Here is a 15051-nt window from a genome sequence, read left to right on the forward strand (position 1 = left end):
TTTAAACTCAGCTCTGAGTAGCAGTAAAATAACCCCCGAGGACTGAGGGATTTGCATGTTTGTCAGGGTCTGTTGTTCTCCACCCCCGAATGCCTGAAAAGTCCCATGGACTTGGTGCGTCTCTGGCTCCATGAAGCTGAGAGGGTGTATGGAGACAAGCTTGTCGATGAAAGGGATCAAAAAGCCTTTGGGAAGATGCTGGTGGACACCTGCAAAAAGTTCTTCGATGTAAGTTGTGCTGGAAAATAAGGGAGTGCCCCAGCCTAGTGGGACTGTGCTGCCAGGCTGAGCTCCCCAGCGCGGGCTTGGCAGTGGCACAGGTAGCGGTACCCCACGGCTGAGCCCCACAGCTGAGCCCCACATCTGCCGTTGCCTCTCCCAGGAACTTGGCGAAGACCTGGTGTTCGCCAAGCCCAACATCTACTGCCACTTCGCCCAGGGCATGGGGGAGCCCAAGTACCTGCCAGTGCCGACCTGGCCGGCTCTGAACAAGCTGCTGGGGGAAGCCTTGGACAGCTACAACGAGGTGAACGCAGCAATGAGCCTGGTGAGTGCCCTGCTGCAGGCAGCTCCGCACCGAGGCAGCGCTTGCACCGCAGAGATGCAGCTGCGGCATCGCTCTCGCTCAGTTTGTAAATTATGGGGCGTTCACTGCTTTTCCTGCTGTGATTCAGAATATCAAACCTTCCCCTCCTGTTTTCTTCAGGTGCTCTTTGAAGATGCAGTGTCTCATATCTGCAGAATTAGTCGGATCTTAGAGTCTCCCTGGGGCAACGCACTGCTGGTGGGGGTAGGAGGCAGCGGCAAGCAGAGTCTGGCACGTCTGGCAGCATACATCAGCAATCTCGATGTGTTTCAGATTACGTTGAGGAAAGGCTACAGCATCCCAGACCTGAAGGTGAGAGGAACTTTCCTCCCGGTCTCCCAGGCCAGCGCTGCCTGCTCGCAGGGGGGATCCTGCAAATGCGGAGCGGTGCCAAGCCCGGCGGTGGCTCTGGTGCCTGGGGTGGGCGCATGGGCCTCTGCTCTCCTCTTGTCGCTGTATCTGTGCACTGTGTGATGGTCTCAAAGGTGCTTTCTGAACACCCACGAGTCCTGCTCCGAGGGGCCGCAGAGTTTCCCTGGCCAGGGACGGGCAGGAGCCGATCGTGAGGGCAGGTGCTGTGCAGGCAGCCCTGGGAGCTGGCCCTGTCCCCGAGCAGAGCAGCCGGCGCCCGGCACCTTCCCAAAGGCACCTTCCCGGCTTCCCAGGGTGGCCCAGGTGTGCCAGGCTGCACTGAACCAGTCACTGCAGAGAACAGCTGGGTGGGGCTGAAAAGAAGGGGGTTGATGGGTTTTCTCTCCCCTGTCCCAGCTGGACCTCGCCTCCCAGTACATCAAGGCAGCCGTGAAGAACACCCCTACTGTGTTCCTGATGACAGACTCCCACGTTGCTGAAGAATCATTCCTGGTCCTAATCAATGACTTCTTGGCATCTGGGGATGTGCCGGGGCTCTTTCAGGATGATGACCTGGAAAACATTATCAGTGCCATGAGGCCCCAAGTGAAGTTCCTTGGATTGCAAGATACAAGGGAAAACTGCTGGAAATTATTTATAGAAAAAGTCAGGCGTCAGTTAAAGGTGGGTGTTCATTCAGGAGGGGTTTTTGTCAGTGCTCCTGACTTGCCTAATCCAAAACCTATTTGCAGACAACACACAGAAAACCATGGTTTCATTACATGGAGATAGGTTTGGGTGAAAGATGTTTTCAAAGGCTGCCCAGTCAATGGTGCACCCCCAGCCCCAGGGTGCAGCTCTTCACACTCATGTATTTACCTGCCTTGGGGCAGAAGGGATGAGCAGCCTCCATGGCCATGTGCCAGCACCAGGCTGTGCTGGGCACTCACAGGGATGCCAATGTGGGCACGGTGCTCGGCTACTGGCCGCAGCCACCAAAGTGGGATTCAGTGCCGGCTCTGACCCCACTGAGAGGCACAGGGTACACAATCACAGACCATCTCCCGCATACTGGGAAGGGGAATTAATAGGAGGGAGGCAAAGTCCTTATCTCAAGCAGAAGAGTTTGCAGCGATGCAGAGCCCACAGCGATGCTCCTGCTGCCTCACGCGCGAGCTCGGCCCATGGCAGCAGGGATGCCCCACTCAGCAGCAGTGGTCTGCCCCAGGTCATCCTCTGCTTCTCCCCCGTGGGCTCAACCCTGCGAGTGCGGGCGAGGAGGTTCCCTGCCGTGGTCAACTGCACAGCCATCGACTGGTTCCACGAGTGGCCGGAGGATGCGCTTGTGTCTGTCAGCAGCAGGTTCCTGGAGGAAACAGGAGACATTGAGGTGAGTTGGGACCCCGGGTTGGTGCACGCCGTGCCTGTGCACAGCCCTCTGTCCTGGGGGGCTGGGGAAACTGGGCTGCTTTGGGGAATGACCTGTACCTCTGCTACTCTCCGTGTTGCAACATTCCAACAGGATGGGGGCCTGGCATGACCCAGGGGTACTGGGGGCAGCAAGCTGGGGATGGGGTCTTGAGGTAAGCTCACAGCCGGCTCCAGGGTCAGAGCCTGCAGCCCCACAGTGTGTGGGTGGGGACAAACCTTTCCTCGTTTCCCTTTTGTCCTTAAAACACCACCACAAATAACAGCCTGGAAACAGCAGCTTTTCCCCAGTGCAGCCCAAGTTAGCTTGAGGGATTAGAGACAGGAAACCAGAGCTGGGCTTAAGAACCAGCATTGTCAGTGCTGTGATCACCTACATTTCTCAGCCATGCGTTGTGCTGTTTAACGAAAAGCAGCGCTTTGCCTCCCAGCCTCTGCAGCTGGATGTGGAACCAACACTGCAGGAAGGCTCAGTTCTACCCCAGCATTTCACTGCATCCACACAGCACAGCGGCTCACTGTCTCTGCTCCTGGCAGAGCATCTCACTGTCTGTGTTCCTGGTGCAGCCCAAGGTCAAGCTCTCCATCAGCCAGTTCATGTCCTATGTCCACATGAGCGTTAAGGAGATGTCCAAGACCTACCTGGCCGTGGAGAGACGCTATAATTACACCACGCCAAAGACCTTCCTGGAGCAGATAAACCTCTACAAAAACCTGCTGTCAAAAAAAAGGAGTGAGCTCACAGCCAAAATCGAGAGGCTGGAGAAGGGGCTGACAAAGCTGCAGAGCACAACATCACAGGTGCCTACCCACAGCATCACTTATGCATCGCACCTGCTGGGGGTCCTACGTGCGGTGGGGGACGAGGGGAGGCATGTCCCCGCAGGGCTGTCACAGTGGCCACGAGGTCCCCGAGCTATACTGAGCCACCGCTGTAAGGCCAGGCAGGGCTTAGCAGGATCAGCCCTCCGATCCTCTCTGTTTCTCCCCCCATCAAGGTGGATGACCTGAAAGCCAAGCTGGCAGTCCAGGAGGCAGAGCTGAAGCAGAAGAACGAGGATGCAGATAAATTGATCCACGTGGTGGGTGTCGAGACAGAGAAGGTCAGCAAGGAGAAAGCCATTGCTGATGAGGAGGAGCTAAAGGTCCAGGCCATCAACACGGTGCGTGGTGCTGAGCTGGTGCCCACCGGGCTAGGGTCCAACACGGGACGGGGCAATGTGAGCTCTGTCAGCTCTGGCCACTCACCCTGTCCTGTCCCCTCGCCTCCCCAGAACGTGGCCGAGAAGCAGCGAGCCTGTGAGACGGACCTGGCAAAAGCGGAGCCAGCACTCGTAGCTGCCCAGGAGGCCCTCAACACGCTCAACAAGGTGGGCAACCCCTCAGTGGGAAGTGGGTCCCCAGCTGGTGCCAGTGTCCCCGCACCAGGGCGATGCTCAGTGGCCCTGCGGTCCCTTCCCAGAACAACCTGACAGAGCTGAAGTCCTTCGGGTCCCCGCCGCAAGCAGTGGTGAACGTGACAGCAGCTGTGATGGTTCTGACGGCCCCCAAGGGCAAGATACCAAAGGATAAGAGCTGGAAGGCAGCAAAAGTCATGATGGGAAAAGTAGACACTTTCCTTGATGCCTTAAAGAAGTTTGACAAGGAGCACATCCCTGAGGCCTGTCTTAAGGCGTTTCAGTGAGTCCATGGCTGGTTCCTGCCCCCTTCCCAGCCCCACACCACCGGGCTGCCCTGGGCAGGGCATCCAGGAGAGACCCTCACCCAGCGAGCACAGCAGGGTTTCAGGGGCAGGAGTGGGATCCAGGCGTTTGCTCTGCTCTCCCACCCTGCTGCCCATCCGCAGCCTGAGCTCTGGGAGGAGCAGGATGGGGCTGCCGGCAGCTGCGGCATGGTGTTGTAGTGCAGCGTGTTCTCCCATTCCAGGCCCTACCAGTCAGACCCCAGTTTTGATCCAGAGTTCATAATGTCGAAGTCAACAGCTGCTGCAGGTCTGTGCTCATGGTGCCTAAACATTGTTCGCTTCTACGAGGTGTTCTGCGAGGTGGAGCCCAAGAGGCAGGCGCTGGAGGAGGCCAACGCCGAGCTGGCAGAGGCACAAGAAAAACTCAGTCGCATTAAGAGCAAAATTGCTGTAAGTGGGTGCCCCCCTGCGCAGACCCCGGCCAGGGCCAGCTGCCGGAGCCAGCTGCTGTTTTCCTTGGCTGACACCCGCTGTGACCCCATCAGTAATTCAGCTGCGGGTCACAGCCAGAAGTCAAAAATGAGTGAGAAAGATTCTTATAATTCGTATAACCTGGAGCCCAGGTGCAAGAGCTGTGTCACCACCACAGGGGCTGTGACAAAGCTCCCTCGGGTCTGCAGAGCTCTCTCCTGGCCTGGCAGCTTACTGCAGCTGTGCTGCATGCAGGAGGTAACTGTAGATGTGTTGTCTTTTGAAGGACCTGAATGCCAATTTGGCAGCTCTCACTGCAGAATTTGAGAAAGCTACAGCTGAAAAAATCAAATGTCAGCAGGAGGCTGATGCAACCAACAGAGTCATCACGCTGGCAAACAGGTACCGTGCAAATACTGGCTCCAGAAGCGCTGGGACCGTCTGCTGCTCCCTGGCATTGCCTGGTGACAATGACACAGGGGTCATGGAAGCATCAGAGCCCCCCCCCATCCTCCCCAAATTAAAAAATCCCAAGTATGAATTGGGCCAGAAATTCGGGGGGTATGCTGCAGAGCCATATGCCCTGGCTGAGGGCAGCCCACCACCTGAGCAGAGAGGGGTTAATCCCAAGGGTGTTTGGTGATGGCCACCCTGGGGCATCATGGCTGAGTGCCCCCCTCCCTCCTCGTCGTCCTCCCGTCCCCGTCCCGCCCCCCCCCCCCCCCCCCCCCCCCCCCCCCGGCAGCACCACAGCAGCCAGCAGCCACTGTCTCCTCTGGCCTCCCCCAGGCTCATCGGGGGCCTGGCGTCCGAAAACGTCCGCTGGGCTGAGTCAGTGGAGATGCTCAGAGAGCAGGAGAAGACACTGTGTGGAGACGTGCTGCTGGTCTCTGCCTTCGTGTCCTACGTCGGCTACTTCACCAAGAATTACAGAGCCGAGCTGCTGGAGAAGCACTGGATCCCCTTCCTCAGCAGGCTGGCGGTGAGTGGCCACGGGTCCCGTCCTGGGTGCCTGGGCTCCTTCCCTCCATGTCTGCTGGCACCAAGGGGCTCCCACTCCTCTGTGGCCAGGCGCCCAACGGTCCCTCCCTGGCAGGTGCCCATCCCCATCACCCCAGGGCTGGACCCCCTCAGCCTCCTCACCGACACCGCTGATGTGGCTGCCTGGAGCAACCAGGGGCTGCCCAGCGACCGCACATCCACTGAGAACGCCACCATCCTCTGCAACACCCAGCGGTGGCCCCTGGTCGTGGACGCCCAGCTCCAGGGCATCAAGTGGATCAAGAACAAATACGGGGAGGAGCTGCGGGCCATCCGCCTGGGCCAGAGGAGGTGGGTCGGGTGCTGCGGGGCTGCCGCAGGCTCAGGCTGGAAGGGCCCCCCCCTTCGCCTGACACCAGAGGGGCATGGAGCTCTGCAAACCAGGCCACCCGCATCCCCCATCAGAGTCAGGACACCCAAGGGCAGCAGTGCTGGTGGAAGCACCCAACACCAACATGGGCTGTGCAGGGGCTGGGGCTGGCAGTGCCGCGGGGGTCCCACCAGGGCACAGCGGCTGGCGGACGTTCACCCGAGCTCACCGGAGCTCCCCACAGTGCGCGCACACTCACCCCACACCGCGCCTCCCTCTCCTTTCGGCTGCAGCTATCTGGATGCCATAGAGCAGGCGGTTTCCGAAGGACAGACGCTGCTGATCGAGGACGTTGGTGAGACGATGGAGCCGGTGCTGGACCACCTGCTGGGCAGGAACACCACCAAGAAGGGCAGGTCAGCACACCTTGTTCTCTGGTGCCTAAGAGTTTCACCTGCTCTGAGCAACCACTGCTGCCCTAAAATGCCAATTTATGCCCCTTTGCATGACGGCATCTGGGGCCTGATCCTTCCCCATGCACATGAGAGTGTCTGGCTACATGCCTTAGTTTTCTCCTGGTATTTCCCAGTGGGGACACTTGTAGTTGATGTGACATTTTTTACCATTCTACTCTGAAGAGTCCGGTTCATTTAGTGGTTTAAGAAGAGCACGTTCCCTGGTGCACCTGCAATAAAGTGTGATAAACTGAGAGGGTTCTCTTGGCAGACACAGAAGCTGTTCTGTGATGGGGCTTTTGTTGAGAATCCCTGCCCCATCTCCCCTGCCCCACTCGGCGCTGCCAGCCCCACTGCAGGCAGTGCTGCCTTCCCTGGACACTACCGACCTTCTTGACCACATCCCTGGGATCTGGTGAGGGTTGGTCCCCCAGGACTGCAGGGATGGGGCTCTGAGGTGGGAGCAAACTCGTTTCATGGCAGGGACCCTGCAAGGAGCATCAGCCTGGAAGCCATGGTGGGCCTGTGGGCAGGGCAGCCTCCAGCTTCTTCTGTTCCTCCAGCCTTTGCCCTGCCAGGGCTGTTTTGGCACTTCTGCCCTTGCTATGCCTTTTCCCAACCAGAGAGATACATCTTAAGCAGCCGGGAACAGCATATGGGTTGAGGGCTTCTGTCTGTGATGAGTTACTGCTAAGTGTACAGAAATGTAATTTGTTTAATTAACTAAACAGATGCATTAGGATAGGAGATAAAGAAGTGGAATATCACCCACGCTTCCGACTGATTCTGCACACCAAATATTCCAACCCTCACTACAAGCCAGAGGTGCAGGCTCAGTGCACCCTGATCAACTTCTTGGTGACCCGGGAGGGACTGGAGGACCAGCTCCTGGCTGCTGTGGTGGCCAAAGAGCGGCCAGACCTGGAGACCCTGAAGGTATGAACCCGGCTGCCGGCGAGACGGTAGCGGAGAGTGGCCTGGGGGAGCTGCGGAGTCTTTGCTGGCAGGGAGCAGTGAGATCTCACCTCCGTGAGCTCGCTGTTGTTTATCGAGAGCTGAGCGAGTCCCAATCGGACCGTGCTGTCTACGTGGGTGGCTGTGGGTCCACCGTTGCCCCACAGAGCCTGGCGCTGCCACAGGCACGCTCACCGCTTCGCCCTGCGGGTGACAGCGTGTCCCAGGAGGGGCCACGTCCACCCTCCTCGTGTACCAGCGCTTCGGTGACAGTATGAAAAACATGGTGATTGACGCCAGAGTTTTCCTACAGTCTCTTGAATGACACGCATCTCTCCGGGGTGCTGGTGTTGTAGGCAAACCTCACAAAGAGCCAGAACGAGTTCAAGATCAAGCTGAAGGAGCTGGAGGACTCCCTCCTCGCCCGGCTGTCTGCTGCTGGGGGGGAGTTCCTGGGGGACACAGCACTGGTGGAGAACCTGGAAACAACAAAGCGCACAGCCATAGAAATTGAGGAAAAAGTAAGTGAGCTTGCCCCAAAGCCGGTCCTGCGATGCCGCGGGCAGTGGGAGAGCTCTCCCAGATCATGCTAGGCACCTGGCGCTCAGTGGGAGGTTGGGTGCTGCTTCAGCACATGCCAGGATGGTGGATAACACCCACCTTCTTGTGTGTCAAGGTGAAAGAAGCTAAAGTCACCGAAGTCCAAATAAATGTCGCTAGAGAAAACTACAGGCCAGCGGCAGAGCGAGCATCCCTGCTGTACTTCATCCTGAGTGACCTCAACAAGATCAACCCCATCTACCAGTTCTCTCTCAAGGTAGAGGAATTGGTTTGGACGGGCAGGACAGGGTTTGGAGGAATCTCAGAGATTCGGTGTTTCAGCATTTATGCTGCTAACAAAACACCCAGCAGACCGGGCGCTGAGCTGCTCACCTGGCTCTTCCTCAGGCATTCAACGGAGTCTTTGAGAAAGCCATTCAGCGCACAGCCGCCGATGACAACATCAAGCAAAGGGTGATCAACCTAACAGATGAGATCACCTACTCAGTCTATATGTACACCGCACGGGGACTCTTTGAGAGAGACAAACTCATTTTCCTGGCCCAGGTTGCCTTCCAGGTAATGGGTGCAAATGTTTGAGACTTCTGTGGTATAATACTGTATGTGAGTTTATGTTGGTTTAGATAGGTCGTTCTCTTACCTCTGTGCTGCTGCTGGATGCTCAGTAGCTTCTGCCCAGAGCACAGCCCCTTGCACTGAGGCTGTGTGTACCGGGGTGGTTGTGACACTGCACGCTCAACTTGCCAGGTCCTGGCAATCAAGAAAGAAGTGAACCTGGAGGAGCTGGACTTTCTTCTACGCTTCCCTTCCAAGGCCGGCGTCGCATCCCCCGTGGACTTCCTGCAGCCTCAGGGCTGGGGTGGCATCAAGGTTGGTCCACACAGTCACCTGCTGTGCCAAGGCAATGCCAGCATGGCACCCAGCACAGTGGGTCTGGGGTCACCTGCAGCAGCCGGGAGGGTCCGCAAAGCCTCCCTGTCCCCTGCGGCTGGTGAGACCCAGCAAATCCCAGCCCCTGGCAGGGGCTGTGGGATGGCAGCGTGCCAGCGGTGTGGGGGTCCGCACTCAGCCCTGCAGCAGGTGGTAGGGTCAGCCATTCAGCCGACCGAGCGCCAGAGACAGCCTGTCCCACTGCTCCCCCTCCTCTGCACGTCCCGCTCACCCCGGGGGGCTGAGGGAAAGGGGAGATGGGCTGCTCGCACTGGCAGGAGGATGCAGCTGGCAAGGTTGCGTCTCGCCAGTATTTTTGACTGTCAGTGTCCCCGTGTGCCCAGCTCCTCGCCCATGAGCTCAGGAGTGTCCAAGTGATGCCCCGCCAGCCCACGCGCAGCATCCCTGTTTCACCAGGCAGCCTTGGCACCTGAGGGATGCCTCTGGGACCCCCAATGCAGCCGTGTCCGGTGGAGGGCAGGTCTGGCAGCCTGCCTGGGCTGGTGGAGCAAGTCTGCGGGACCCCTCAGGGCCTGGCTGTGGCACAGGACCATCCCCACATACACATGACTCCGTGGGGACACCCCCAGCATGGGGGGCCCGAGGGCGAGCAGAGCCCAGGATTGATTCAGCCCTTCTCTGGGGGATCTGAAGGTGCTCTCAGAAATGGAAGAGTTCAAGAACTTGGACAGTGACATCGAGGGCTCGGCAAAGCGATGGAAGAAGTTTGTGGAGTCCGAGGTGCCAGAGAAGGAGGTGTTCCCCAAGGAGTGGAAGAACAAGTCAGCCCTGCAGAAGCTGTGCATGCTGCGGTGCATGCGGCCGGACAGGATGACCTATGCTATCAGGTACGCCAGCGCCTGCCCGGGGCACGCAGCACAGTGCGCTCCTGGCAAAAGACCCACAGTGTCACTGCCCCAGCTGCGCCCAGTGACCACGTTTGTTCCTAACTCACATTATGGTTTTATTTTTTCTGTAGGAACTTTGTGGAAGAGAAGATGGGGAGCAAGTTTGTGGAAGGAAGGAGCGTGGATCTCTTCAAGGCGTACAAGGAGAGCAGCCCCTGCACGCCCCTGTTCTTCATTCTCTCCCCTGGCGTCGACCCGCTGAAAGACGTGGAGGCCGTGGGTGAGCCGCTGCCCTCTCCTCCGCTGGCACCAGCTCACAAGGGCTGCATGCCGCTGCTGGTTTGAGCCACGAATGGCTGGAGCTGCACAGCCCCATCTTCTTTCTAATACTAACGAAAAAGGCATCTCACTTCGTGACGGTTTCCTCCCCTCCCCAGGCAGAAAGCTGAATTTCACCATCGACAATGGGAAGATCCACAACGTGTCGCTGGGGCAGGGCCAGGAGGCCGTGGCCGAACGGGCCCTGGAGGTGGCAGCCGCGCAGGGGCAGTGGGTCATCCTGCAGGTGGGTGGGGGGCACTGGGGCGCACAGCGGGGCACACAGCCCGGCACACAGCCAGATGTGGCTCAGAGGGTCCCCAGGCTCCCCCAGCCTCAGCATCCCCATTGACACTAAGGTGGCACCTGGGATGGCTGGAGCTCGGGGAGCATCAGCAGCTGGTCCGCTCCACTCCCCAGGTCCCACTGCATTAGCAGTCCCGCACAGTCTCAGGGCTCAGCTGGTGCAGTGGCCGGGTCCAGGCTTGTCCTTGGTGGGGGCAGAGGCAGGAGAACAGCGGGAAGGGGGCAAGGAGGTGACACGGGGGGGCTTAGAGAAACAGGGGAGGCGGGAGGTGGGGAGTGCAGTGCCCCTTGCTCCCTGCAGTGGTGGGGGACACACAGGACCACCAGGTGGGGGGGGCACAATGACCCCTTACTGTCACTGCACTGCCATGAGCAAGGCAGGAGGCGAGGGAACATCCAGGACGGACAGATTTTGGGTGTGCACCAAGCCCTGCCGGCCTGCACCAAGGGAACTGGAGAGGGGCCACAGAGTAGGAGACCAGCAACAGAGAGTGGAGGTGAAAAGCACAGGAGGTCATTCAGAGAGGATGGCAGCCCTTCTATGGGGGTGCAAGATTTTTCATGGTATATCCCCACGTGATGCCAGTGGCACTGTCTGGGACAGTTGGGTGTCCCCAGCCCAAGCGGTGCCATGTTGCGCTGCACCTGCTCTCTGTGGAGCCACAGTAGGAATTTGGGGGGACGAGCGATGCCCGAGGTTGTACTTCAGCCCAAGCAGTACTGGAGGGGTTCCTGTTGCAGAACATCCACCTGGTGGCCCGGTGGCTGGGCACACTGGAGAAGAGAGTGGAGCAGTACAGCCTGGGCAGCCATGCTGACTACCGGGTGTTCATGAGTGCCGAGCCAGCCCCCAGCCCGGAGGCTCACATCATCCCACAGGGACTGCTGGAAAACGCCATCAAAATCACCAACGAGCCGCCGACGGGCATGTATGCCAACCTGCACAAAGCCCTCGACCTCTTCGCCCAGGTACCCTCGCCCCACCATGGTCATGCTGTGCACAGCCAGTTCCTTTCAACCGTTTTGGGTCAGCGTGTCCAGCTCACCCTGTCCCTGGGGTTTCACGGGCTGACCATCTCTGGGGGCATCACTGCAGACACGGATGCTGTGCCAGGAGCCAGCCCACCCCCAGGCACATCCTCCTGGGGGTGCTCAGAGCCCCCATTTGTCAGGACGTGATTTAAGGTTAACCAGAGCTGCCTGAGGGTTCTGAACCAGGGAAGATGCCGAATCACTGGCACCTTTCCCAAGGCTGAATGTCAAGCTGCTGCAGCTTAATGTCACAAACAAGCCACCTCAACTGTCAGTGGGGTGTATATGTGTATGTGTATTCCTAATTTTTTTACAAACGAGTGCAAAAATTAACCAACTAGCAAATCTTTAAAAGATAATTTTATGCACTTTTTTTTTTTTTTTTTAATAAACAACCTTCAGTTCTCCTTTGCCATCATCTGTTAATTTTCTTCAATAGAGGGATGGCTGCTAGTGATATTCACTTATTCAGTTGCAAACCCACTCTCATTTTATTCCACTGCAGGACACGTTGGAGATGTGCAGCAAAGAAATTGAGTTCAAATGCATCTTGTTTGCGCTCTGTTACTTCCACGCGGTGGTGGCTGAGCGACGCAAGTTTGGCACTCAGGGCTGGAACAGATCTTACCCCTTCAACAATGGTGACCTGACCATATCGATTAATGTCCTGTACAATTACTTGGAGGCCAACCCCAAGGTAAGGGACTTACAAAGTGATCATACCTCAGGACAATCACACTGTCAAGCAACCTTTTTCAAAAAATTCATCAGTTTGCTGCACAAATGCCTTCTTTTGAGGAAACACAGCGTTGCCAGCAGCTCTTCCCCTCCTCCCCTGGGGAGCTGCCTGCACACTCTGGCAGGTGAAGGTGCATAGTCCTCAGCGCAACCAAGCTGGGTGGAAAGCGGGTGTTCAGCACCAGGCTGGGAGGAGTGCCTGCCCTGGCTCATGCCTCGGTGCTCTCTTGGGTTGGGTTTTTTTAATTACTTTCCACCTAAAAGACAAAGCCTGCCCCAAGAATGAAGGTGCAACAAGTAGGCTTGAGGTCTCACCTTTAGGAGAGTCCTGCTTTCACCTGGCTTCACAGACATGATCAATGTTGATCTGAATAAAGACGGGATGATGGGGATTCAAAGTATGGCTGGCTGTGTCCATACTGGGACAAGGTGAAATCTGTGGGCAAACATGAGACCCCTGAGACAAGGTCCCCTGCCTTGCTCCCCTTCACTCTGTCATCAAGCCTCTGTGGGTCCAGGGCCTGTCACTTCCCTAGATGCTGGACGGACCAACCCAGGAGCCATTGCTCCGTGGCCCCACAGCTCTACAGCTGTGTGCAGCTTCCCCAGGCTGCAGGGGACTTCTGGGGAGCCACACAGAAAACCCACAGTGAGCCTCTCCTTGTAGGTACCATGGGATGATCTCCGGTACCTATTTGGTGAAATCATGTACGGCGGGCATATCACAGACGACTGGGACCGCCGACTGTGTCGGACTTACCTGAGTGAATACATCCGTGCGGAGATGCTGGAAGGGGAAGTGTACTTAGCTCCAGGGTTTTTGATCCCTCCCAGCTTGGATTACAAGGTAAGAAAGATTAACACTGCAATTTGCTGTGGAAAACCACTGCTCTGGATAAATGTGCACTAGTCAGAGTTCCCTCGTGCTAACCAGCAGGGAATTTAGGGGAAAAAAAGTTTCAATCCCATGGAAACATGGAGAATAGCTGCAAAAATAATTCCTGTGGCTGGGGTGGTAAGGGAAAATCTTAGGTAAGACGTGAGTAAAAAAAACATCTTGAATAAGCAACGCCAGCTAGCTGTGAAGCACCACCACCAAACAGCGATGACGTATTTTCAAAGCTGAAGTGAAACTCACGCTCCTTTGTACGTATCTGTTAAACTAATGTCAGCGCCTGCCCTGTGCTTAGGGTTATCACGAGTACATCGATGACAACCTGCCACCAGAGAGCCCCTACTTGTACGGCCTTCACCCCAACGCAGAAATTGGGTTCCTGACTGTCACTTCGGACAGGCTTTTTCGGACAGTTTTGGAAATGCAGCCCAAAGAATCAGATGCTGGAGGAGGCTCAGGTGTCTCCCGAGAAGAAAAGGCAAGCAAAGTTTTACACTACACAATAACAGTTCAGAGGTCGGGAGGACAGATATGGGCCCACACACAATGGACAGAAGAATATGACCTGTAATAATTGATTTTCATCAGTGCAAGATAGTGGAGGTGTGATTCTAGCCCAGTACCTAATGCTACAAACTGTCAGCCTGGAAAAAGGGGAGCTGCTAGCACAGAGCTCATGAGAAACGCTGCAGTCAGGTTTTTATTTAAGTATATTTGCACTTGGTTTCTCTGTGACCAGGCTCTCCTTTCCATTTCAGTAACTCTGCCAGTCTTTGGCATTGGTAATGTAACTGAACACGAGCAAATGCTTCACTGCTCTACAGCTGCTGCAAAGGCAGCACTGCTACTGCAGCCCAGGGCAGACAAAGTACTGGCCACAGCTGTCTATTTGTCCTCATCCCATCTGCAGCTCTCTCCCCTCTTCCCTGCTCTTGCATCAGTCTAGTTCCCAGGCAGGCAGGCAGCTAGTCACACAGATCATGAGACCATTAGCTGCTCTCCTCCAGCATCTCTCAGAAACGCAAAGGGTAAAAAGAAGGGGCTGAAATGCTGCCCCAGCAGTTTCTTTGTGTTCACTCCATCTGAACACATGGTGTGGTTACAAAAGTCAGCAGTGTTCAGAAAGGTTACTCTTTGATGGGGTTGAGATGTGCCAGTGGCAAAATGTGGCTTACATGCTGCGCCCTCAGCAGATGGAGCAGGCTTATTAACTTCCATTCATAATGGCAACTACTAAAAACACATGCTTTTAAAAAAAAAAAAAAAAAAAAAAAAAAAGTCTTCCTCCTGACTCCCTGGATTTTACACTTGAATTTCACAGCCTCCATGGCTTCAGTTCTTGGCTATCGAAAAAGAGCTGCAGCTTTTTAAGATACAAGAGCAGTAAGTGAAATAACAGAGTATCAGTAACAGGGGAGGAGGCACAGCAAAACACAAAGGCAGAAAAAGAAAAATCTTACCAAGTTAATTAACTGTTAACCCACAGCATTTTTTCTTAGATAAGAGCAGTTCTATGGCCTATTCTTCCCAGGTGAAGTCAGTCCTAGACGAGATTATTGAGAAGCTGCCGGAGCCATTCAATATGGTGGAGGTCATGGCGAAAGCAGTGGACAAGACCCCGTATGTTGTAGTTGCCTTCCAGGAATGTGAAAGAATGAACATCTTGACCCATGAAATCAGGCGATCTTTGAAAGAGTTGGACTTGGGACTAAAGGTATGCATTAGGTAGCTGCCTAGAAAGCACCTCTCTCTATCAAATAATTTCCCATGATTTGCAAATGGCTGTTGCTCGTTCACGAACCTTGTCTTGTACAAAGCACTTGGCTACCCTTGCTCACACTCTTACACATTCCACTGTGCTGGGTGCAGCCAGATGGTACCAGCCTCCTGCTTCGTGATGAGTTTGAGACCAAATACTTCCATCAGTCTTGCTTTCTTCAGATGAAACTGCCCAGACTTTTCTCTTTTTTAAAGGGAGAGCTAACGATTACATCGGATATGGAAGAGCTGGCAAACGCTCTCTTCTACGACAACGTTCCCGAGTCCTGGACACGTTATGCCTATCCTTCTCTTCTTAGCTTAGGAGCCTGGTATGCAGACCTGCTCCTTCGGATTAGGGTGAGCAGATTTCTTGTGAAAGTTA

General features: G+C 55.9%; 1 protein-coding gene across 1 annotated transcript in view; it reads left to right on the plus strand.

Moving 5' to 3' along the window:
• Positions 1-15051, plus strand: part of DNAH17 (dynein axonemal heavy chain 17) — a 38714-nt gene that overhangs the window by 21761 nt on the left and 1902 nt on the right. Inside the window, exons 51-78 of the mRNA XM_069799508.1 lie at positions 67-228; positions 383-547; positions 707-898; positions 1355-1621; positions 2166-2327; positions 2933-3166; positions 3364-3528; positions 3640-3735; positions 3828-4045; positions 4292-4499; positions 4807-4922; positions 5310-5502; positions 5617-5852; positions 6165-6287; positions 7058-7262; positions 7637-7801; positions 7957-8097; positions 8229-8399; positions 8589-8711; positions 9426-9619; positions 9751-9899; positions 10057-10184; positions 10985-11212; positions 11781-11972; positions 12681-12860; positions 13204-13386; positions 14440-14622; positions 14883-15026. Of these exons, the coding sequence (XP_069655609.1) occupies positions 67-228; positions 383-547; positions 707-898; positions 1355-1621; positions 2166-2327; positions 2933-3166; positions 3364-3528; positions 3640-3735; positions 3828-4045; positions 4292-4499; positions 4807-4922; positions 5310-5502; positions 5617-5852; positions 6165-6287; positions 7058-7262; positions 7637-7801; positions 7957-8097; positions 8229-8399; positions 8589-8711; positions 9426-9619; positions 9751-9899; positions 10057-10184; positions 10985-11212; positions 11781-11972; positions 12681-12860; positions 13204-13386; positions 14440-14622; positions 14883-15026 (4923 nt within the window). The remainder of the gene's footprint in view (positions 1-66; positions 229-382; positions 548-706; positions 899-1354; positions 1622-2165; positions 2328-2932; positions 3167-3363; positions 3529-3639; positions 3736-3827; positions 4046-4291; positions 4500-4806; positions 4923-5309; positions 5503-5616; positions 5853-6164; positions 6288-7057; positions 7263-7636; positions 7802-7956; positions 8098-8228; positions 8400-8588; positions 8712-9425; positions 9620-9750; positions 9900-10056; positions 10185-10984; positions 11213-11780; positions 11973-12680; positions 12861-13203; positions 13387-14439; positions 14623-14882; positions 15027-15051) is intronic.

This window comes from Haliaeetus albicilla, chromosome 12 (assembly GCF_947461875.1).
Source record: "Haliaeetus albicilla chromosome 12, bHalAlb1.1, whole genome shotgun sequence".
NCBI classification, from domain to species: domain Eukaryota; kingdom Metazoa; phylum Chordata; class Aves; order Accipitriformes; family Accipitridae; genus Haliaeetus; species Haliaeetus albicilla.